Raw genomic sequence first — 23,942 nt, forward strand, 5'->3', positions numbered from 1 at the left:
AGCCGTCTTTTCCCCCACTCGGATTTTCCTTTCTCCAAGATCCTGCATTTTTTTTTTTTTTTTTTTTAAATTCCTTTCTGATCTCTTTCCGGCCATGTGTGATTGCAGTTTCCTCTGGGCGTCCATTTCATCAGCCCGAAATTAAGGAGCGGAGGAGAGGGGCGGCGGGCGGCCAGCGGGAGCCCCCCCCCTCCCCACCCACAACCACCCCGACCCCGCATCCCGCATCCCGCCCCACCGGGACCCCGCTGCTCCCTGGGCTGGCTGAACACCCCTCGGCACCCCTTCACCGCACCCCTCTCCCAACCCCGGCCCCACTTGGCCCGGAGGCCGGGGGGGGATCCGCCGCCTCAACGCAGGCACCATCAGTTTTTGGGGTGACTTTGCTTTTTTTTGGCTGGGATTTCCCCCCACGCCACCCTCTTCGCCTGCAAAGGTGCCCCTGCCATCCTGCGGTGGCCGGATGGTTTTTTTCCCCCCTGGCTCTGAACCGCAAGGCCATCGCCACTGGCGCTGCTCATCATCTCCCACCGCCGCTGGATGCCAACGCCGGGGCCAGATTCAGCCTCGGCAAGAAGGTCACGGTACCTCCAGCCCACCCTTTTCCTCCCCACCGCCGCCGAGTCCGGCTCTGTGCCGCGGCTGTGGTGTGGCGGAGGGGACGTCGGCCGTAGAGGAAACCCGTGCCCGGGGCGAGCGGAGAAAATCCCTGGGGAGGTTTCAGCTATTTGGTTCGTCCTCTCCTGCATGAGACAACCCCGGCTCTGCGGCTCCGCCGGGCAATGGCCGTGCAGTGAAGATGTCTGTGGCCAGGCTCAACAGCGTCAATGGCTTTCTGGAGGACAGCAGGATGGAGGCAGGGGACATGGGCAGGATCCTCCGCTGCCTGGAGATGGGCACTGTCCTCACCTTGTTCTATCAGAAGAAGTCGCAGAGGCCAGAACGAAGGACCTTCCAAGTGAAGCTGGAGACCCGGCAGATCATCTGGAGCCGGACACCCGAGAAGGTGGAAGGGGACAGTGAGTACTAGTGGCAGCAGCACTGTGGGCTGGGGATGTGACGGTGGGGTGCCCAGCCGCGGTGGGGTGCCTGGCTGTGGGGTGCTTGGCTGTGGTGGGATGACCGCCCATGGTGGGGTGCCTGGTTGTGGGGTGCCTGGCCATGGTGGGATGTCCTACCACGGTGGGGTGCCTGACCATGGGGTGCCTGGCCATGGTGGGATGTCCTACCATGGTGGGGTGCCTGGTTGTGGGGTGCCTGGACATGGTGGGATGTCCTACCATGGTGGGGTGCCTGGTTGTGGGGTGCCTGGACATGGTGGGATGTCCTACCATGGTGGGGTGCCTGGTTATGGGGTGCCTGGACATGGTGGGATGTCCTACCACAGTGGGGTGCCTGGTTGTGGGGTGCCTGGACATGGTGGGATGTCCTACCACAGTGGGGTGCCTGGTTGTGGGGTGCCTGGACATGGTGGGATGTCCTACTACGGTGGGGTGCCTGGTTGTGGGGTGCCTGGACATGGTGGGATGTCCTACCACGGTGGGGTGCCTGACCATGGGGTGCCTGGACATGGTGGTGTGCCCTACTGTAGCAGGGTGACTGGCTGTGAGGTGCCCAGCCATGATGGGGTGCCTGGCCATGATGGGGTGCCTGGTCATGGTAGGGTGCTCAGCTGTGGTGGGGTGCTTGGAAATAGTGGGGTGCCTGGCTACGGTGGGGTGCCTGACCATGGTGGGATATCAGACCATGGTGGGGTGCCCAGTCATGGTGGCTAACATGGTCATTGTGGGGTCCTGGCCAGATTTGGATGCCCTACCACAGCAGGGGCCCTGGCCATGGTGGGGTGTCTGGATGCAGTGGGGTGCCCTACCGTGGTGGGATGCCCAGCCACGGTGGTATACCCTACCATGGTGGAGTGCCTGACCATGGTAGGATGCCCAGAGATATAAATGCAGGAGCTGCTGGGCTGAGCAACCCTCGCCTCCTCCATTCCAGCTCATGTGGTCCATAAGTTGCCGTGGGGCTCAAGGTGCTGCCATTTCATTCCTGGGGTTTTATACCCTCCCTGGCAAGGAGATAAAGGAGCCGGCCACCACCTTGCCTGCTCATGGTGCTTTTAACCCCCAAAATGGGGTGCTCAGGCTTCCGGGGCAGGCAGCAGCATGAGGTGGAGCATGGTGGTGGCCCCATGCAGCCCAGAGAGGACTTGGCCAGCTGGGCTCTGCCCCAAATGCATTAATGACGTCAATGCAAAGTTTGGACTGGTGGCACTGGCATCCAGCACAGGAAATGTTCCCACTGGATCATCCATAAAAATCACCCTTACTTGTGGATTCACTGGTGGCTAGTAGGCTGTTGGGGCATACGCCCAGTGCCGGACATTGGTGGGGCTCCGTGCCTTGGTGCTTGTTACTTGATTGCTCGTTACCTCCAGGCTTGCACCTCCTCTTAAACTGAGCTAAAAAGAGCCAATGGATGAAAACACGGGGTTGGGGTGAGCTCTACCATCACCTCATCCCACATGCCCATGCGGGGAGGAACCCGGTTTTGGGGTATCATCTCACCTGGACGATGGCAAAGCCCACCTTGGAGGTTTGGGAGATGACAGGAGCCTTTTTCCTGGTGGGGCTCAGAGGGTGTCATTAAAAATCACCGATCACACACCCCAAAATCACCACCCACCGCTAATTTTGCACAAGATGGAGCAAAATCCCTGAGAGGGTTCCGCTCCTGCTCAGAGAGGCTGACCCTGAGTTGGGTTGCCAGCCGTGGCGAGGCTTTGAGCTGGGAAGAAGGGTGGCACCCAGAGATGAGCATCAGCACAATCAGGATCCGTGCTTGTCCAGACCTGCTGGGTGCGGGAGGCAAACTCACCACCAGCCCTTGTGAGGAGCAGATTTGTGAAAGGAGGAGGAGGAGGGATGAGCAAGAGGAGGAAGGGCACCCTTTTTTGGAGAAGTGGTTTTGGTTCTCGGAGGGAAAAGCTCATTCTCCGCTCGTGGAAATGATGCGTTTCCGGCTCCTTGTTTTTCTTTGGGATCACCATGCACCACCAGGTTGGGGTCTCAGGTCGCTCCCTCAGGTCTCAGGTCGGTCCCTGCCTCAGTTTCCCCCCTGGTGCCTTGGGATCTGGCTTCTCCCATGCCATGGCCCAAAACCCCGCCATGGGAATGGGTGGGCATCCTCCAAGGTCATCCAGAAGGGGGGTAAAAAAAGGAAAATCCCCCTGGAAATGCTATAATCCTGCCATCCAACCCCACCACCCGCTTCCCCCAGCCCTGGGTGGGAGCAATCCCCATCTTAGTGCTGGGCTGGAGCATCTTCACCCCCTGGTCCAGCCCTGCTCCATGCTCGCATATCCTCCCGCTCGCCATGATTTTATGGAAGCGCCAGGATCTCCTATTCATCCCTGGGGTCTCGCTCCCACCCCATGCCTGACCTCACGCCTGCCTAGGTCATTTTAAATCCCCCCTTCAACCAGGCACCCCGCTTGCAGAGGGATTAGCGGGGACAACCGACAGCATTGATGTCTCTGTTGCAGACTGCCAGGGCCAGGACATGGATCCTGGCTCTTCCCGAGACGCTCTGCACCATGCAAGCTAATTACACACTTCGTTAAGCCGCCGGTGGACATGTGTCCATGCCGATGGGGTCGCCTGTAGCATCGCCTCCAAAATTAACCTCATCCTGGAGGGTTTCCAGCTCATCGCCCTCAGCAGACCCCCGTCCCCAGTGCAAGGATGAAATCTAGCAGAAAACAGCCCAAAAGGGATCTTTACAAGTAATTAAAAGAAATAGGGGTGAAGGCAGCTTGGCAAAACCATGAGCGTTTCAGAGGGGTGGTTTGCCACAACGACAGCTAATTGGGATCACACCTCCAGCCTCGCCAACACCAAATAATAAAGAAATAGGAATGTTTTGGGGAGGAGAAAATCCAGATGGGGTTCAATGCCACTGGACCAGGAGGAAATCTTTTATTTCAGGTTTTAAATGAGCTTCATAACACCACGGGGAGCCCTGGGGGTTGCAGTCACCCAATCCCCCCTGTACAGGAGGGTCTGAGCTGCCACGTGTCCTGCAAGAAAGGGTGACTGAGGTGAACATGAGGGAACATGGCTCGTGCCACCGCAGCTCTGCCCAGGCCAGCGGGATTTCCCAGCACACCCATTCCCTCCAACCGCTTTGCTTTGCTTGTTTCTTAATGCATTAAGAAAACTCCCAGGCTCTCAGCATCCCTAAAAGCCACCGAGCAGACCCTGGTCCTACATAATCTTCCCACCATCCCTATATTTAAAACCTTCTTTACACCACGCTGCTCACTTTGTATTAGAAGAGAAAAGGGATTTTCACAGCTGGAACTGACTTCCAGAGTGTTTTAATCGCCCAGGACCCCTGAGACAATGCAGGGAGGAGTTTGGAGACATAGTTCTGACATGATCGCTGCAAATCCGCTGCAGATGTGGTTTCCAGGAAGCCGCCAGCCGTGTTGCATTGTGCACCCCCGCGCCGCTCCCTCTTCCCTCGGCTCTTCGTGGGGCTGGGCTGTTTGCCCTGCAGAGAAGGACTTGGGGGTACTGGTGGGTGAAAGACTGGACAGGAGCTGGCAATGTGTGCTTGCAGCCCAGAAAGCCAACTGCATCCTGGGCTGCATCCAAAGCAGCGTGGCCAGCAGGTCAAGAGAGGGGATTCTGCCCCTCTGCTCTGCTGTCCTGAGACCCCCCTGGAGCACTGCGTCCAGCTCTGGGGTCCCCAGCACAGGACAGACATGGACCTCTTGGAGTGGGTCCAGAGGAGGCCACAGAAATGGTCCGAGGGCTGGAGCACCTCTGGTGTGGAGAAAGGCTGAGAGAATTGGGGTTGTTCAGCCTGGAGAAGAGAAGGCTGCAGGGAGACCTTCTTGTGGCCTTTCAATACTTAAAGGGGGCTTGTAAGAAAGATGGGGACAGACTTTTGAGTAGGCTTTGTAACGATAGGACAAGAAATAATGGTTTTAAACTGAAAGAGGGGAGATTCAGACTAGATTTAAGGAAGAAATGTTTTATGATGAGGGTGGTGAGACACTGGCCCAGGTTGCCCAGAGAAGTTGTAGATGCCCCATCCCTGGAAACATTCCCGGTCAGGTCGGACAGGGCTCTGAGCACCCTGATCTGGTTGAAGATGTCCCTGCTCATGGCAGGGGGGTTGGACTGGATGATCATTGAGGGTCCCTTCCAACTCAAACCATTCAATGATTCCACGATTACTGGCAGCACCCAGAGGTCAGGTCCAAGGCCAGATTCTGGCAGCGTTGAATGGGGGGATGGCTGTGTTGAGACTTGTTGGTGGAGCCCTGGTAGCCGCCGGCTTCTCACCTCCCCCAGCACCCTGTGGATGGGCAAGTTTGGGGATGAGCGGCTGGTCTTTAACCTATAAACCCATTTTTACCCCCAAATATCTGCCTGTTTATACCAAAGTGGGTTTGCTCCGAGCCATGGGGGCTGCACAGAGACAGCAACAGGCTTTCATTTCTTAAGATCTAGTCCCAAAACAAAGCACGTACAGGGGCGCCGACCTCCTGTGTATCACATGTGCTAAAATCCCACCCCGATCCGTGAAATTTGGCTTGTGGTCATCCAGCGAGGGAAGGCTGGATAAAGCCTCCAGTGTTTTCTGGAGGTTTTCTGCCAAGAAAAACTATTCTGCACCTCTTTTCTTGCTTAATCAGCCCAATTTCTCCCCCATCCCTTATTCTTCCCTGCACTCGGGTTTTATTTATCCCCTTTGGATTAGGCTGAGGGTTTCTGTTGAGGCACTGGCACGCCTGCACCCTTCCCCACGGCCGCATCGGAAACACAGCCGGGCTGGAAATTCTCCGGGAAATGACCTATTTCCTCGGCAGGACAATACCCCGGCGCGGTGGTCCGGCCGCCCTCGGCCACACAAAGCCCTTTCCGGTGCCGGCGCCTCAGCCCCGGAGGGCAAAGCTGCCCAGGGGTGATGTTCGTGATATCGAGAACAACTTGGGGTATTATTACTAATATCATCATATTATTTTTCTGGTCCTGGTGGGACGTGTCTGCTTGGCAAAACCAGGGGTTGGAAATCTCCCCCGGCGGCGTAGCGGTGAGGAAGACTGCGGTCCGGAAACCCAGCCCTCCTGCCGCCAGTGGAGCTTTATATAGAGAGATAATGAGAGACCAGCACAGCAGGAAAGAAACGCCCTGTGGTCCGGGCTGCCAGGGCTCCAAATTGCCACCTTTGGGCAGACATCTTCAATTAAAAGATGAGCTCAGCCTGCCCCGGCGTGGGGTCTGTCTTGGGGAGGAGAAGGCAGGGAAGAGGTGGCTGGAAATGTGCTGGTTGGGATGGGGCAGGCTGAGCCTGGAGGACCCTGAATTGGTTTAGTGATGGACTTGGTAATGTGAGGTTAATGGTTGGACTGGATGATCTTAAAGGTCTTTTCCAACCGAAATGATTCTATGATTCTATGATTCTATGACATGTGGCACCCACAAAGCTGGGAAACTGGTGGGCAGCACTGTGCGGATGCCACATCCTGGGGACATGAGTCCCTGGAGGACACACAGGAGTGAGGTGCCATCACAGACCTAGGGGCAGTGCTGCAGGGACACCCCGTCCTGAGGACATAGCTCCCTGGAGGACACATGGCCATGGCACCCGTGGTGCTGTCACAGACCAGCAGCAGTGCTGCAGGGACCCCCCATCCTGGGGATGTAGTTTGTTGGAGGGCACATAGCCATGGCACCCATGGTGCTGTCACACAGCTGCAGCAGTGCTGCAGGGACGCCCTGTCCTGGGGACATGGTTCCCTGGAGGACACGGTTCCCTGGAGGACTCATGGCCATGGCAGCCATGGTGCTGTCATGGACCAGCATCAGTGCTGCAGGGACCCCCCATCCTGGGGACACAGTTTGCTGGAGGACATATGGCCATGGCATCCATGAAGCTGTCACAGACCAGCAGCAGTGCTGCAGGGACAGCCCGTCCTGGGGACATGGTTCCCTGGAGGACACATGGCCATGGCACCCATGGTTCTGTCATGCAGCTGCAGCAGGGACACCTTGTCCTGGGGACGTGGTTCCCTGGAGGACACATGGACCCAGCACCCATAATGCCATCATGCACCAATGGGCAGTGCCATGGGGACATCTTGTTCAGGGGACACAGCTCCCTGAAGAACATGCAAAGCCATGGTGCCATCGCACTAGCAGACATGTCACTGCAGGGCTGCGGGGATGTATCTCCCTGGAGGACACATGGCCACGGCACCCCCAGTGCCATCACACACCCATGGGCAGTGCCATGGTGACACCCCATCCTGGGGACAAGGGTGCCCAGAGGGCATGTGGTCTCCCTGCAGTCCCACCTCCTGTAGCCTCCCCAAGCCCTGCACATGGGTCCGTGGTGGCAGGGTGGCAGAGGACAGTCCCATGTCCCTCTCTCCGTGCAGTCGACATTCGGGAGATCAAGGAGATCCGCCTAGGGAAGAACTCGCGGGACTTCGAGCGCTACCCCGAGGATGCTCGCAAGCTCGACTTCACCATGTGCTTCATCATCCTCTATGGGATGGACTTCAGGCTGCGGACTCTCAGTGTGGCCGGTGCGTGGGCTCCCTTTCCGCTCCCCCCCAGCCACCCTTGGGCTCTTACCTCCTCCCCAGCATCCCATTTCCCCCATCCCGGCCTCACCACCCTCCTCTTCCTCCTCCAGCTTTCTGCGAGGAGGACATCAACCTGTGGATAACGGGCCTCAACTGGCTGGTGGTGGACACGCAGAAAGCCCAGACCCCACTGCAGATTGAGAGGTGAGGAAGGACCAGTGGGTCCTGTTTCTCAGTCCCCTTCTGGGGGTCCGGGGGACGAACCCCTCCTGGGTTTGGTCCTCCTCAGGCCTGAGCGCTGTCTGTCCATCCCTTCCTTCCCAGGTGGCTGCGGAAACAGTTTGATGGGATGGACCGGTCGCGGGAAGGCAGGTGAGCACCGGCGTGGTCCCATGCCGGGAAATGGCCAGTGGGTTCAGCTGGACAGGGCCATATCCCCCCAGCTGCACCCCAAATCCGGAGACTGAGCCAGGCTGGCAGCAGGATTTGTGGGGCAAGGTAGTACCAGGTTATTTGGCGTTCTTGAAGGCACCAAAAATCAGAGACTCAAGAGCAAGTCCCCTCCTTGCCACTGTAGGGACCATGGGAACCCTGATGCCTCCATGCCTGCTGCTGCATTTCCGCCAGTGCCAGGAGGAGCTGGACCATTAATGTAGCCCATAAACACCTCCCCAAATAAAAATGAATTTGGACTTAAACGCAAATCAAATTAATTTGGACTTAAATGATTGTGGGGATGGGGATGGGCATCACCTCCAGATGGGATGTTGGCTTAGAGCAGCCGACTAGTTCTTGGACACATTCCATCTCCTTGACCCTCTGCTCACACTTGTGCCAGACCCCGTGTAATTAGGGGTCCTGTGGCCCTCTGGGGATCCACAGCCTGGTAGGTGGGAGCCCCACTCCAGAGACCACGCTGGCACCAAGATTTGGGGTGGGACCCTCAATGTCAGGAGCTGAGACCCATCGGGGTGTTGTCTATCCTCTGCGGGGTCTGGCCGGTGCCCTGACACCAACTTGCCCTCCTGCAGCATCACGGTGAAGGACCTGAAGGCCATGCTGCCCCAGGTGAACTACCGCGTCCCCAACATGAGGTTCCTGCGGGACAAGCTCGTGGTAAGGACCCCCCAGGCACCCCAACTATACAAGGAGAGGGTCTTCAAGCCCCCACAGCCAGGCTGGAGCCAGCCTCAGTGTCGCTGGCTCCGGTCAGGTGGCCCTGCTCTCATGCAGCACTCTCTCTGGCAGGAGGTGGAGGCCAGGAACGAGATGACTTTCTCCCACTTCATCCAGTTCTACAAAAACCTGATGTTTGATGCACAGAAGTCGGTAAGAGCCGCAGCTTGTCCTCCCAAGCGTCCCCCACCTGGTGTGGCGTGTCCCCAGCTGGCTAAGTCCGATCCCCTCCTTTGCCTTGCAGGTCATCGAGCAGCTGGAGCTCTCCTTCCCCTTGAGGTGAGTACCCAGGAACCCCATGGCTCCCATCCCGGCCAAGCCTCCAAGGGTCGGATCCATCGGGTGGGCAATGCAGCCAGACTGCGGGACAGAGCCTGGGAGAGCGGAGGGTCCGGGCAGTGCACGTGGCCCCGGAGCATCTCCCAGCATCGGGGCAGGCTTGGCATGGAGGGGATGGTGGGGATGGCAAGGGTGGTCTGAGGGGCAGGGATGGGAGAGGGAATAGGAGGAGGGATGGGAGAAGGGATGAGCAGGGATGGGAGAGGGGATGGGAGCAGGTATGGCAGTAGGGATAGGAGCAGGGATGAGCAGGGATAGGAGCAGAGATGAGCAGGGATGACAGCAAGGATGGGAGTGGGGATGAGAACAGGTACAGGAGCCGGGATGGGTGGAGGGATGGGAGCAGGGATTTGAGCCAGGATAGGTGGGGGGACAGGAGCAGGGATGGGAGACAGGATGGGAGAAGAGATGAGCAGAGATGAGCAGGGATAGGAGTGGGGATGTGAGGAGGGATGGGAGCCAGGGCTGGGAGTGGAGATGGGTGCAGGGGCGGGAGCAAGGATTTGAGCAGGGATGGGTGCAGGGATGCGACCAAGGATGGGTGCGGGGATGGGACTGGGGATGTGAGCAGGGATATGAGCAGGGATGGGTGCCAGGGATGCAGGGACATGTCGCACTGCCCTCCTGCCCACATCCTTGGGCAACACTGTGTGCTCTGGCTGGGTGCCTGCCTCTCCCAGGTCACAGGGTGACACTGAACAGTTTGAGGTGCCCCTTGCACCTCCACAGCCTGCGCTTTCCCTGAGCCCCTTGCCAGCTGCCACAGCTGGCAGGAGTGGGGCAGGAGTGGGGGCATTGGGGAAGGGGCTGAGCTGCGGGTCCCCATGGGGTCTACCCCTACTCCTACTCCCGGTCCTCACTGATGGCCACTCTGTGTCCCAGGAATGTGGACCGCCCTGAGCTGTGCCAAGTCTCCCTTTATGACTTCCAGAAGTTCCTGCTGCATGACCAGAAGGTGGGTGCTCTTAGAGACCCCTGCGGCATCCCTCTCAGCCCCAACCTCGGGGACTCCCATGGGATTCCCCAGCCCGGTTTTCCCTGTAACGCTGACCGTGTTTGCACCCCAGGAATCCTGGGCCAGCGACGTGGGCATGGTGCGGGACTACATGTGCACCTACCTCAAGGAGGGCTCCAGCGAGGCAACGGATCCCTCCTTCCAGCTGGATGAGGTGGGTGGCCCCATGTGACACCCACCCAGGGGTGCCTCCCCAGCCCTGGCAGGCTCTAACCTCTCTGCTTCCCCCCTAGTTCCTCACATACCTCTTCTCCAAGGAGAACATGGTGATGGACGCCAAGTATGAGCGCGTGGTGCCCGAGGAGATGAACCACCCCTTGTCCCAGTACTGGATCTCCTCCTCCCACAACACGTAAGGATGGGATGTGGTCTCCTCGGGGATCCCTACAAGCATCCCATCACCCCTGGCTGGGGCAGCCCTGGCTGCTGATCATCCCTCTTGCTCCTCTGCAGGTACCTGACAGGAGACCAGTTCTCCAGTGAGTCCTCCCTGGAGGCGTACGCCCGCTGCCTGCGCATGGGCTGCCGCTGCATCGAGCGTGAGTCCCTCCAGCACCCAGCGGTGATGTTCAGTCCCTCCCAGCACCCCATGGTCCATCAGACAGACCATCCCCTGCACCCATCCCACAGCACTGGGTGGGGGGTCTTCCATGTCCTTTGGGGGCCCAAAAACATGGTCCCCCATGCACAGTTGGTGACTGGCATGCATTAACTGAGGTGTCTCCCCACTCAGTGGACTGCTGGGATGGCCCAGACGATCTCCCCATCATCTACCATGGCCACACGCTCACCTCCAAGATTAAGTTCCTGGATGTGCTGCACACCATCAAGGAGCATGCATTTGTCACCTCCGAGTAAGCCCCAGCCCCCCAACAACACCCCAATTCTGGTACAGGCAGGCAACCCCTGCCCGCATTCCTCTCTCCTTTGCCTTCATCCCAAGCCACAATTCCCACCTGCTTCCTCCAGGTTCCCCATCATCCTCTCCATTGAAGACCACTGCAGCATCGTCCAGCAGAGGAACATGGCCTCCCACTTCAAGAAGGTCTTCGGGGACATGCTACTCACCAAGCCGGTTGACATCAATGCCGACGAGTTGCCCTCACCCACCCAGCTCAAGAAGAAGATCCTAATCAAGGTGTGGGGCGGGCACCACCCCAAAGCCCCTCTTTATGGGAGGGACAAGGACCATGTTGGGCTGGGAAGGATAGCAATTATCCCAAATCTTGGGACTCAAGAGAAATATCTCTCTGTGCACATGCAGTAGGACATTGGAGAGACACCCTACTGCAAGAAACAGTCAAGGGGAACAGGGGCTGGTGGAGGGGGACCTGTAGGAGGAGCCCAAGCGTGGCCTGAGGGCTGGGAGCTCAGCATGATGGGACCACCATGCCCGCCACTGAGCTCCCCTGCCCCGGCTGTCCCCAGCACAAGAAACTGGTTGAAGGGAACCTATACGAGGAGGTCTCCACCGCCAGTTACTCAGAGAACGACATCAGCAACTCCATCAAGAATGGCATCCTCTACCTTGAAGACCCCATCGATCATGTAAGGTTCTCCCTGCTGATGGCAGCCAGGGGCTGAGCAGGGTCTGTGAGATGGGGATGAGCATCGGGGTTTGGGGTGGGCATGGGGCATGGGGTCTCCTAAACCATTGCAATGCCATGGGGCGATGGGGCAGGGGCAGAAACGGAGGTCTCAAAGCCCCGTCCCTCCATGCCACCATCGTCCCCACCCCAGCAACGCTCTTCCTCCCTCCCAGACCTGGAGCCCTCATTATTTTGTCCTGACGAGCAACAAGATCTACTACTCAGAGGAGACATCCCGCTATCAGTTCAACGAGGATGAAGAAGAGGTGGAGCAGAAGGAGGTGCATGAGGGGCAGGATGTGTCCATGGGGCAGGGAGTTCAAGGAGGACTCTGTGGGGAGGGCGAGAGGGTGCCAATGCCCATTTTGGGGTGAACTTGCAGGAGTTCAACAACAATGAGCTGCACTTCACGGAGAAGTGGTTCCATGGGAAGCTGGGAGGCGGCCGTGATGGGCGGCAGATTGCTGAGAAGCTGCTGCACGAGTACTGCACCGAGACGGGTGGCAAGGATGGCACGTTCCTGGTGCGCGAGAGCGAGACCTTCGTGGGCGACTACACCCTCTCCTTCTGGTAGGAGGCCCAGGGGGGAGGCAGGATCTCACCCTTCCTGAGCCGGGGGTTTGCCCTCCAGCCAATCCCTGGTTTGGTGGCTGGAATGGCATTTTGGGGGGGAAACGCCACCTTTTTGCATGGCACGTGGACCCCCAAGAACGGGATGGTGGGGACACGGACCTGAATTGACTCACTCCCACCTTCTTCCCACCACCGTGGCAGGAGGTCCAGCCGGGTGCAGCACTGCCGGATCCACTCACGGCAGGAAGCCGGTGCCACCAAGTTCTACCTGACGGACAACCTGGTCTTCGACAGCCTCTACAGCCTCATTTGCCACTACCGCGAGGTGCCGCTCCGCTGCAACGAGTTTGAGATGCGCCTCACCGACCCTGTCCCCCAACCCAATGCCCATGAGAGCAAAGAGTGAGGATGGTCCCCATCCCCATCCTCTTGGTCCCCTGGGTCCACCAGCCTCAGGTCTTGGGTGCCCCCCGGGATGTGGGGATGCCGGCACCAACCCACTGCCTCTGTTCTCTGCCTGGCCAGGTGGTATCACGCCAACTTGACACGCCTGCAGGCCGAGCACATGCTGATGCGGGTCCCACGGGATGGAGCCTTCCTGGTGCGCAAGCGTAGTGAACCCAGCTCCTACGCCATCTCCTTCCGGTGAGTATGGCCACCTCGGCACCCCAAGGCCAGTCGGGCTCAGCCACAGCAGCCAGGTTGCTGGCCAAGCTGAGAACTGCCTGGTTCGTGCCTGTTGTGATGCTGCACTGGGTGGTGGGGGTTTGCTCTGGGTCAGGGGGATGACACGGTGGGACGCATGACGCTGTCACGGGGGGACCCTCTAGCTGCGGTGATAGGAAAGCCACGTCCTCAGGGCGGTCGCCCCAGTGGCATCCCTGCTGGGGCAAGGCATCACCTCCTGCCTGTCCCCATCATGGAGCCAGGGTCCCATCACCCCTCACATATCCCCACCGGCTCTCTTGGCCCCAGGGCGGAGGGGAAGATCAAGCACTGCCGCATCCAGCAGGAAGGTCGGCTCTTCATGCTGGGCAGCTCGGCCGAGTTTGAGAGCCTCGTGGACCTTGTCAGCTACTATGAGAAGCACCCGCTCTACCGTAAGATGAAGCTGCGCTACCCCATCAATGAGGAGACCCTGGAGAAGATGGGCACCACCGTGAGTGCTCCCAGCAGTGGGGATGGTGGGGACAGGGGCTCTGTGCCATGGGCAACCAAGCCCCATCCCCAGCTCCACAATGGTGGGAAGGTCTTCTCCAGCCTCTTGGTTGAAGCCCAACCAGAACTGGCCAAGCTCATTCTGCAGCCATTGCCCATAATTCCCTTCCAATGAGTTGCAAAGGGATATTACATCCCTCTCAACCTCCTCTCGGTCACGCGTGGTGGCCCAGCTCCCACCACATCCCCTTGCAGCCCCTGCCTGCATCCAGGTGACCCACTCAGGCATCTCTCCTTGCAGGAGCTGGACTATGGAGCCCTGTACGAGGTGCGGACCCCCCACTTCTACGTAGAGGCCAACAAAATGCCAATGGCCAGGGTAAGGGGCTGAGCTGGTGTCCCTGGGAGGTGCAGGGTGGTGGGACAAGACGATTCTAATGCTGGGGCTCCTGGGTGATCCTCCCCCAGACCCACCACATCTCCCACCACTAACTTGAGAAGTGGTGTCATTTTGCTGCGTTTTTCTGACCCTCAAGTGATGCTGGAGCTGGACCCTTCCCGCATCACCATCACTTGGGGACAGTCCAAGCTCCAGAGACAGCACTGTCACAGCGTGGTGGGGACACAGGTCTGGAGAGAGCCCAGCCTGGAGCAAGGACCTGGCGCAAGTTTGCCCCAACAGCAAGGAAATCCCCATGGATCCCTTTGCACTGGGGAACCCTGAAAGAGGCAGGGTTTGGGGCAGTTCCCAGGTGGTGCAGTCTCTGTCCTTGGAGGTTTTTGGGACTGGGCTGGTCTTGGAGCTGACTCAGTCTCCATTCTCAGAGGTTTTAGGGTCCAGGCTGGTCTCGGAGCTCACCCCATCTCCATTCTCAGAGGTTTTTGGGACTGGGCTGGTCTTAGAGCTAACCCAGTGTCCATCTTCAAAGGTTTTTGAGACTGGCTGGTTTTGGAGCTGACGCAGTCTCCATTCTCAGAGGTTTCTGGGGCCGGGCTGGTCTCAGAGCTGACCCTGGAAGAGGCTGGACTGGAGCAGCAAGGTCCCATCCCTGTGATCCTACAATCCCATGGTCCAGCACTGCTTTTCCTTAAAAGTCCCTTTGCAGCAGAGCAGATCTCAGGCTAAGACCAGACTCAGGAAAGCTTAACCTAAAGGGTTTTTTCCAGGGAGTGTGGGAATATCAGGGCATTAACCCCTTCATTGCATCAGGAGAAACCATTGGGGGACCCAGAAAAGGAACCTGCTTTGTGCTGAACGTGGTGGTCCCATTGGACCGCGGGCACATCCAGTCTTCCTGTCCCTCCTAACATGTCTCACTGCTGGTGTAGGCGATTTGGGCATATCATTTGGGGTGTCGGACCCTCAGGAACCCCCATGCTCTACCATGGGGGCTCGAGGAGCTGGGCTGAGCAGGCAGCGCTGCCCACCAGCGTCCCCAGCACTGAGTGGTGACACATGTCCCTCTCCCTGGTGGTCCAGTGCACGGTGAAGGCTCTCTACGACTACAAAGCACAGCGGGAGGACGAGCTGTCGTTCTGCAAGCAGGCCATCATCCACAATGTCGACAAGCAGGACGGCGGCTGGTGAGGGCAGTTGGGTGGCCCCTGGGTGGGCACCACCGTGGGTGGAGGGTGGAGGGGACACCCTGGGTTTTCCCGTGGGTCGTTCCACGGTGGGTTTTAACTACCTCCTTTTCTGTCCCCCCACCCCTTCTCCAACCGCTCCCCGACATTGCATGCAGCATGAACACCCCTGCCCCCCCCAAATCGGTCCGCTTGCCTTGATCCTTTCACCCCTTGCAGGTGGCGGGGGGACTACGGGGGCAAGAAGCAACTGTGGTTCCCAGCCAACTACGTGGAGGAGATCGTCAGCACGCAGGCACAGGAGCAGGATGAGGCTGTGAGTGCCATGTCCCCATGCACCCGGGACCAAGGCTTCCTGAGATACTCCCAGCCCCGCTTCAGCCTGGACCCTTATCCGGAGGCTGGGGGATGCTCTAAGCCACACACCAGCCCGGACCCTTATCTGGAAGCCAGGGGATGCTCCCAGCCCCGTGTCATTCCGGACCCTTATCTGGAGGCCGGGGGTTACTCATGGTCCTGGCTCCAGCCCACACCCTTATCCAGAGGCTGCGGGATGCTCATGGTCCTGGCTCCAACCTGGACCCTTATCCAGAGGCTGCAGGATGCTCATGGTCCTGGCTCCAACCTGGACCCTTATCTGGAGGCTGCGGGATGCTCAACTGCGGAGCAGAGCATGCCAAGAGGGTGTTTTTTCTCTGCTTTTGCTCGGGCTTGGCCAATTCAGAGGGCTGGAGGGAGACTGCCAAATGGAGCAGGCTCCAGGCTCGGCCCCATGCAGTCACCCTCCACCTCCATCTCTTCCTTCCTTTCTTGCAGTCGTCAGAAAACAGCCCCCTGGGGAACTTCTTGAAGGGCTTCATCGACGTGCCGTCCTGCCATGTTGGTGAGTGTCCCCCCCACATCCCCGCCATGGCTGCAGGAGCCCGCCGGGATGGCGTGCACCCCACGCTGAAGCTCAGTGCTGTGAGCTGAGGCTCTCCAAACTCATCACACAATTGCCAGCCAGGCTCATGCTTGGTGCAACGTGCCAGGGAGCAATGCGGGGCTGGGTTCAGAGAAGTTTGGCTGATTTTGGGGGGGAATTTGGAGGAATTTAGAGGTCCAGATGGTTTGGGGGATATTTACCCCTGGCTGAAAGGAAAATGCATTTCAGCGTGAAAAGCTGAAACCATTCGTTAATGAAATGGGACCCTCACGGGAGGAGGACCCTGATGGCTGGTGGGGTGCCAGGAGGGGCTGGTGGGGGCCTGGGAGCGGGACCGCTGAGGTTTCGTTTGCTCCACAGAGCCATCCATTGGGAATGTCTTCGAGTAAAGCCCCCCTCTGATGTCCTTATAGTTATCTCCAAAGACGGGAGGAGCTCCAAACCATTTGTCTTCACCATCCATTCCCAGCAGATGTCCCACGCAGCCCAGTCACTGGACGTGGCCGCAGACACGCAGGAGGAACTCAGCGAGTGGGTGGCCAAGATCCGAGAGGCCACGCAGAACGCCGACGCCAGGGTGAGGGGCACCGGGGTGCAGAGGATGGGGGTGGATGGTCCTGTTCCTCAGCAGATGGTCCCCAACATCTCCAAAGGAGGAGGCTGGGGGAAGACTTTCAGCTCCTGTTTTCCCTTGTGCAGATGCAAGAGGGGAAAATCATGGAGCGGAGGAAGAAGATTGCGCTGGAGCTCTCCGAGCTGGTTGTGTATTGCCGCCCAGTGCCATTCGATGAGGACAGTAAGAGCTGGAGAAGGGGGGTGATGGGATGAGCATGGGAAGAGATGGGTGGAGGGAACCAAGCGGTCATGGTGGGCCAACCTCTGGGCCACTGGAGAGGCCCATGTCCTCTGCTGATGGCCACTTTGGTGCTTTCAGAGATTGGCACGGACAAGGCATGCTATCGGGACATGTCCTCCTTCCCGGAGACCAAGGCAGAGAAGTACGCCAACCGCAGCAAGGGCAAGAAGTTTTTGCAGTACAACCGGCGCCAGCTCAGCCGCATCTACCCCAAAGGGCAGCGCCTGGACTCCTCCAACTACGACCCATTGCCCATGTGGATCTGTGGTAGCCAGCTCGTGGCCCTCAACTTCCAGACACCTGGTAAATCCTGCTCCTGGGGTGGTTGCTGGGCTCATCCCCACAGGTTACCCCCAAATTCCCATCCCTGGTGGCTCTGCCCTGGGTCCTGTTGCTGGAGATGGTTTGGATGATCTCTCCAACCTTTGTACTCATCCTGATGAGGTCATCTCCATGCAATTCTTGGGTGCTTCATGCAAAACCCAGCTGCATCCTGTCTCCAACCAGGGTTGGGGGCTCTTAGCAGGGGGTTTGCCAGGGCAGGACCTGCTGCCCAGGGACCTCAGGACCTCCCTGAGTCCCACAGCTCAAAGCTGCTCTGTCCCCATGGCCACAGACAAGCCAATGCAGCTGAACCAGGCGCTCTTCATGCTCGGTGGCCGTAGCGGCTACGTCCTGCAGCCTGATATCATGAGGGACGAGACATTCGACCCCTTCGACAAGAACAGCCTGAAGATCGTGGAACCCATCACGGTGCAGCTGCAGGCAAGTGGGCAAGGACAGCAAGTCCACCCTGAGGTGGTCACCATCAAGATGGGGGCTTGCTTCTTCCTCCGTTTTGGGTCAACTGGTGGTGGTTTTTATATGTTTCAGCCTCATATTTGCTCCATGGAGATCATTACCCCATGATCTCTTTGGTTTGTTGGTCTTTCTCTGCCTGTGGCATCAATTTTCCCAGGGGACAACCCCAAAATTACACAGAGCTGAGCCCAACCTGAGCAAGAGTGGGGTGGAGGGTAAAGTAGCTAAAACAAGCCCAGAAGCACCTTACCCAAACCTTGGGTAATTTCAGTGTTAGAGCTGGAACAGGTTGGTTTGTAGGCACCTGACTCTTGAGCATGGCATGAATCCAGCAACTGTTTTTAAATAATTTGGCGGATATGGCTAAAATCAAGCTAAAACTGGTCCAAGGTCATAAATAAGGTATGGTGTGGCTAATTATGGCCATGAAGCTTTTGGCAAGCCCAAAACACCCAAAATCTTTTATGATGAGGCTTGTGAAACACTGGAACAGGTTGCCCATATTGGTGGTAGATGCCCCATCCCTGCAAACATTCAACATGGGGTTGGACAGGGCCCTGAGCAACCTGATCAAGTTGAAGATGTCCCTGCCCATGGCAGGGGACTTGGACTAGATGACCTTGAAAGGTCCCTTCCCACCCAAACCCTGTTATGATTCTGTGATTCTAAAATGGCCAAGCCATGGGGTTGCCCCAGAGAGTCCTTCCTCATCTGACGTAGCCAGACCTCACCCTCCTCTTCCTCCTGCAGATCCTTGGTGCCCGGCACCTACCCAAGAATGGGAGGAGTATCGTGTGCCCCTTCGTGGAGGTGGAGGTGTGCGGCTCCGAGTATGACAACAGCAAGAACAAAACGGATGTCGTAGGTGAGGGTCCATGCAGGTTATGTTCCCACCCAGCCCCTGCACCCCAGGGACAGGCAGGGACACCGGGATAACCCGAACTATGCCCTTTGGGGTCATCTTGGACATGTGGGTGATGGGGCTGGGTTTCATGGAGGAGTGAAGCATCACCCTGGTGATGCCATGTGCACCATGCTGGTGCCATGCTGGTGATGTCCATGTGTCTAGCCCCACTCTGACCCTCCCCGCTCTCTCCTCACCCCTCAGCTGACAACGGCTTCAACCCCGTCTGGCTCTTCAAGCAGTTTGTCTTTGACATCAACAACCCTGAGTTTGCCTTCCTCCGCTTTGTGGTGTACGAGGAGGACATGTTCAGTGACCCAAACTTCTTGGCACAAGCCACCTTCCCTGTCAAGGGCCTCAAAACAGGTATGGTCCTTCCATCTGCACCACCACCACAATCATCATCATCATCATAGAATCATAGAACCATAGAATGGTTTGGGTTGGAAGGGACATTTAAAGGTCCTCTGGTCCAACCCTCCTGAAATCATCATCATCATCATCATCTTCTTGGGGATCTGGCTGTGGTGATGGGCTCGGACCCTGGGCTGAGCTCATGTCATGGTGTTGTGTCCAGGCTACCGGTCGGTGCCATTGAAGAACAGCTACACTGAGGACCTGGAGCTCGCCGCCCTCCTCATCCACATCGAGATCATCAATGCCAAGGCAGGTGGTCTGGGCGGCTCGTGGAACCCCATGCCTCAGTTTCCCCAGCTCGAGCAGGAGGGGAACAGCACCTTGGGGTGTCCTGTTCACCCCACCAGCCTCATACCCTTGTGTCAGAGCAGGAGGAAGACGAGGAGAACCTCTACTCATCCATCCAGCAGCTACGGGACCGTGCCAGCGAGCTTTCCAGCCAGGTCTCCAGCTATGAGCGCACCAACGGCTGCGACTCCCGCTACCAGCAGCGCCTTGATGAGTTACGGGCGGCCCAGGAGCGGCTCATGGAGCTCACCGAAGTCCGCAACCGCAAGTAAGTGTCCACAGGGAGGGCCCCATGCCTTCAGGAGGTCCCTTTCAGGAGGGTCCCTAAGGCCACCACCTTGCTCCCCACCAGGTTGATGGAGAAGAAGAAGAGGGACCGGCAAATGGTCACCAAACGCAGCTGAGCTGGATGGACACGAGGCCACCAGCCTGCTGTGGACCCCCCCCATCACCTCCTCTCCTGCTGCAAAGGGAGGTGGGGTGGCCAGACCCGGATCCCCCCCGCCATGCCCAGAGTTGGGCAATAGCGGTGTGACAAATTTGGGGACGAAAGGGGACTTCAGGTAGCTCTGCCTGTGACGTTTCTCCACCGGGACGAGGCAGGAGGTGGGATGCTCCGGCATAAATCCAGGGCACCTCCAGCTTCGTCCCATGTCCCCTGGGTCTGGTGGCCGCGTCCCTGTCCCCACGGGGTGGCCACCGCGGCTCCTCTTCACCCCATGTCCTCCGTGTCACACCACACCATGGTGGGAAGGGGCGATCAGCCCCACAACCGATGGGGAAACTGAGGCACAGGTGCCCAGCCGGCCCAGGATGGGGCAGGACCGGCCACCTCCATCCTGGGGACAGGGGACAGGACCGGCTGGCGGTGAGGCACCAGGATGGGGACGCAGGGGACACTTTTTTGGGGGGGGGGGGGTAGGGGGTATTTTGGCCCCCCGCTATAAATATCTGTATTTTCTTCTTTTATCCAGCGTGTACATATGGCGCGGGGTGGGGTCTGTACCAGCCGCAGTATTAGGGCACAGGGGGGACCCCAAAATGTCCGGAGATGCCCCTGGAACAGGCACAGGGGAGCAGGGGACCAGTTCTGGGGGTGCCCCGTAGGGCAGGGTGGCCGGTGACAGGGTGCCCTGACTGGGCACCGGGCAGAGGCGGGCACCGAGGTGGCCCCAGAGGGGACAGGGATGTCCCCGAGGTGACACCAGCGTTGGCACCAAACCCTGGGGACAGGGACAGATCCTGCCGGTAAAGCCAACGGAGGTGGTGCCCAGCAGGGAGGTGGCTGGGGACATCTGGGGGTGTCCCCCAGGATCAGGGCATCCCGGCGGGGGGATCTGTGTATTCTTTGTATGAAAATAAATCTATTTAGCCAATATTTATACCCCGTCGCCGTGGTCTGGTCCCCGCTGCTGCTCTGCCCACAGCGCCGATGTCCCCGGGGTGGGTGATGTCGCCAGGGCGGTGGCTCCGTGGTCCTGGACCCCTGAGCTCAGTGGGTCACCCTTGTCCCCATGACATGGACCAGCGGCGGTGGGGACACCCAGGAAGTGCGCGGTTTTGGGGCTGGGATGTGTGTGCTGTGGCGGGCAGGGTCACCCGGGGAGGGGACACGGGACAGAGGCCGCGGGACACAGGGCACAGGGGTGCGGGGACACAGGGACAATGGACACAGCGCCCTGGGGATGCAGGACACAGGGTCAGGGGACACAGGGCCATGGGGACACAGGGTCATGGGGACCAGGGCCATGGGGACACAGGGCTGTGGGGTCAGAGGGCTCTGGGGGGACAGAGGGCTCTGGGGACACAGGGCTGTGGGGACAGGGGACACAGGGTCATGGGCACACACAGCCATGGGGACAGAGGGCTCTGGGGACACAGGGCTATGGGGACAAAGGGCTATGGGGACACGGGGACACAGGACCATGCGGACACACAGCCATGGGGATGCAGGGTCACAGGGCCATGGGGACACAGGGTCATGGGGACACAGGGCCATGGGGACACAGGGCTGTGGGGTCAGAGGGCTCTGGGGGGACAGAGGGCTCTGGGGACACAGGGCTGTGGGGACAGGGGACACAGGGTCATGGGGACACAGGGTCATGGGGACACAGGGCCATGGGGACAGAGGGCTCTGGGGACTCAGGGCTGTGGGGACAGGGGACACAGGGTCATGGGCACACACAGCCATGGGGACAGAGGGCTCTGGGGACACAGGGCTATGGGGACACAGGGCCATGGGGACAGAGGGCTCTAGGGACTCAGGGCTGTGGGGACAGGGGACACAGGGTCATGGGCACACACAGCCATGGGGACAGAGGGCTCTGGGGACACAGGGCTATGGGGACAAAGGGCTATGGGGACACGGGGACACAGGACCATGCGGACACACAGCCATGGGGATGCAGGGTCACAGGGCCATGGGGACACAGGGCTATGGGGACACACAGCTATGGGGACGCAGGGACACAGGGCTATGGGGACATGGGACACAGGGCCGTGCGGCCACACAGCTATGGGGACAAAGGGCTATGGGGATGCAGAGCTATGGGGACGCAGGGATGCGGGACACAGGGTCATGGGGACATGGGACAGAGGATCATGGGGACACACAGCCATGGGGATGCAGGGTCACAGGGCCATGGGGACACGGGGCTATGGGGGACACAGAGCTAAGGGGACAAAAATCTATGGGGACATGGGGACACAGGGCTATGGAGACACACAGCTGTGGGGACACAGAGCTATGGGGACACAGGGCTGTGGGGCCACAGAGCTATGGGGACGCAAGGACACAGGGCCATGGGGCCATGGGGACAGAGCGTCATGGGGCCATGGGGACACAGGGCCATGGGGACACGGGACACAGGACTATGGGGCCACACGGCTGTGGGGCCACAGAGCTATAGGGACACAGGGTCATGGGGCCGCAGGACTGTGGGGACACGGGACACGGGGCTCGGGGGACACTGTGCCATGGAGACATGCAACACAGGACAATGGGGACACGGGGCTGTGGGGACACTGGGCCATGGAGACACACGGCTGTGGGAATGCAGGGACACAGGGCTCTGGGGACAGCAGGGACAGGGCCTTGGGGACAGCAGGGACCCCAACCAGCCCGCGGAGACCCTCCCGCCCCTTTAAGCCCGGCAGGGGGCGGGGCGCTGCAGCCGCTAGACCCGCCCTCTCCCTTTCATTGGCTCTCTGCCTCGCCCCTTTCCCCCTCCGCCTCTCCCTATTGGCTGGCTAAGCGGGCGGCAGCGGGGCGGAAGTGCCGGTGCCGCTCTGGGCCGCGCTCCCCGCGGCTCTGTGGTGGCGTCCCCTGAGGAGGAAGAGCCGGGGCGGCGGCGGCGGCGGGAGACGGTGAGAGCCGGGGGTCGGGGGGGGACAGCCCCGCGATGCCCCCTCCGGCCTCCCCTCCTCGGCCACCGCCCCACAGCGGAGCCTCCCCCCGCTGCCCCCCCCGGCCCTGGTGCCCCCCGGCCCCTGTGGGGCCCTCTCAGCCCCGCGTCCCCCCGCCCCGGTACCTGAGGGGCAGGGCCCTGGGGAGCCTTCCCCCACCCCAGCCTCAATTTACCGCTTTAATTTCGCTTTAATTTGAATTATCTGGCGTTTTCCAGGTCCCCCTCAGTGTAATCCCTCAGGTTTCAGTGCTGTTTAAAACCCCACAAGCCCAAATATCGCATGTTGGCCTGAATGTGCTTTTATTTCTATTAACCTGGGAGGGAACTGTATATTCTGTTGTTAAAGAGATGGTTTGGTCTTGGTTTTGATGAGGAGAATGGTCTATTCTTGGTTTTTTTGATGAGGAAAATGGTTTATTCTTGGGTTTTTTGATGAGGAAAATGGTTTATTCTTGGGTTTTTTGATGAGGAAAATGGTTTATTCTCCTTTTTTTGATGAGGAAAATGGTTTATTCTTGCTTTTTTGATGAGGAAAATGGTTTATTCTTGGGTTTTTTGATGAGGAAAACGGTTTATTCTCCTTTTTTTTGATGAGGAAAATGGTTTATTCTAGTTTTCCTCTTTTGGCAGCATTTAAAGCACAGTGAGGTTTATTGTATTCCTTGTGGAGAGAGAACTTTTTTTAAAAAAAAGAAAAAGTAAAAATAAAACCGAGGTCCTGAAAATGGAAGATTGAATAGGGAGGGGGGTTTGGGACACAGAACGTTATTCTTTAATTCTGTACTTTAAACAAATCACAGAATTTCAAGCCTTTGCTCCACCGGCAGAGTTACAAAACGTCAGCAGCGAGTTGCGCGGATGGGAAATAAGGGAACTGCTGCCTGCCACAGGATTTCTTCCACTTCCACAGCCTGCTGTCACCTCCCAACTTGCTTATTGCAAAGCAGGGGGGCTTGCCCTGGCACGGCCACTCCCGTGTACCCCTGTAGCACCCCGTGATTTTGAGGTGGTCATCCCGGAGTAAATTGCGCCGGGTTCGCTGCGGATTTGGTGTTCTGCTTGCGGGAGTTCCTCGGTAGAAAGAAGGAAGAGCATGAGTGTGGTTTGTAGTACCGTAGCAGGGCCCTGCCTCCGTGCCGCACGTTCGGTTCTTGAATCTCTGGCTATACACATGAAATTAGCTGCGTTGGCAGACCCAAGTGGATGCTGCTTGAGGACACCCATGGTTTTCTGGGGGGGTTATTCTGTTTTCAGACCAGACCTTCAGCCGCAGCGAACGAGTGTTGCCCAAAAGCAGCACAGCAGCATTT

At 58.6% G+C, this 23,942-nt stretch overlaps 1 protein-coding gene across 1 annotated transcript; it reads left to right on the plus strand.

The window, feature by feature from the left end:
- The first annotated feature begins 799 nt into the window (after positions 1-799).
- Positions 800-19,629, plus strand: LOC104034184 (1-phosphatidylinositol 4,5-bisphosphate phosphodiesterase gamma-1). Its single transcript, XM_075705122.1, has 32 exons — positions 800-1,019; positions 7,451-7,600; positions 7,711-7,804; positions 7,925-7,972; positions 8,632-8,716; positions 8,849-8,929; positions 9,021-9,055; positions 9,998-10,070; positions 10,183-10,284; positions 10,364-10,482; positions 10,584-10,669; positions 10,864-10,984; positions 11,100-11,268; positions 11,559-11,678; positions 11,893-12,000; positions 12,102-12,289; positions 12,494-12,694; positions 12,818-12,937; positions 13,268-13,451; positions 13,752-13,829; positions 14,931-15,034; positions 15,254-15,350; positions 15,851-15,917; positions 16,373-16,536; positions 16,659-16,755; positions 16,894-17,118; positions 17,432-17,580; positions 18,367-18,481; positions 18,725-18,886; positions 19,098-19,186; positions 19,309-19,493; positions 19,578-19,629. The coding sequence occupies exons 1-32, from the start codon at positions 800-802 to the stop codon at positions 19,627-19,629; spliced, it is 3,888 nt and encodes a 1,295-aa protein (XP_075561237.1).
- Positions 19,630-23,942: the final 4,313 nt, after the last annotated feature.

Source organism: Pelecanus crispus, chromosome 2 (genome assembly GCF_030463565.1).
Source record: "Pelecanus crispus isolate bPelCri1 chromosome 2, bPelCri1.pri, whole genome shotgun sequence".
NCBI classification, from domain to species: Eukaryota; Metazoa; Chordata; class Aves; order Pelecaniformes; family Pelecanidae; genus Pelecanus; species Pelecanus crispus.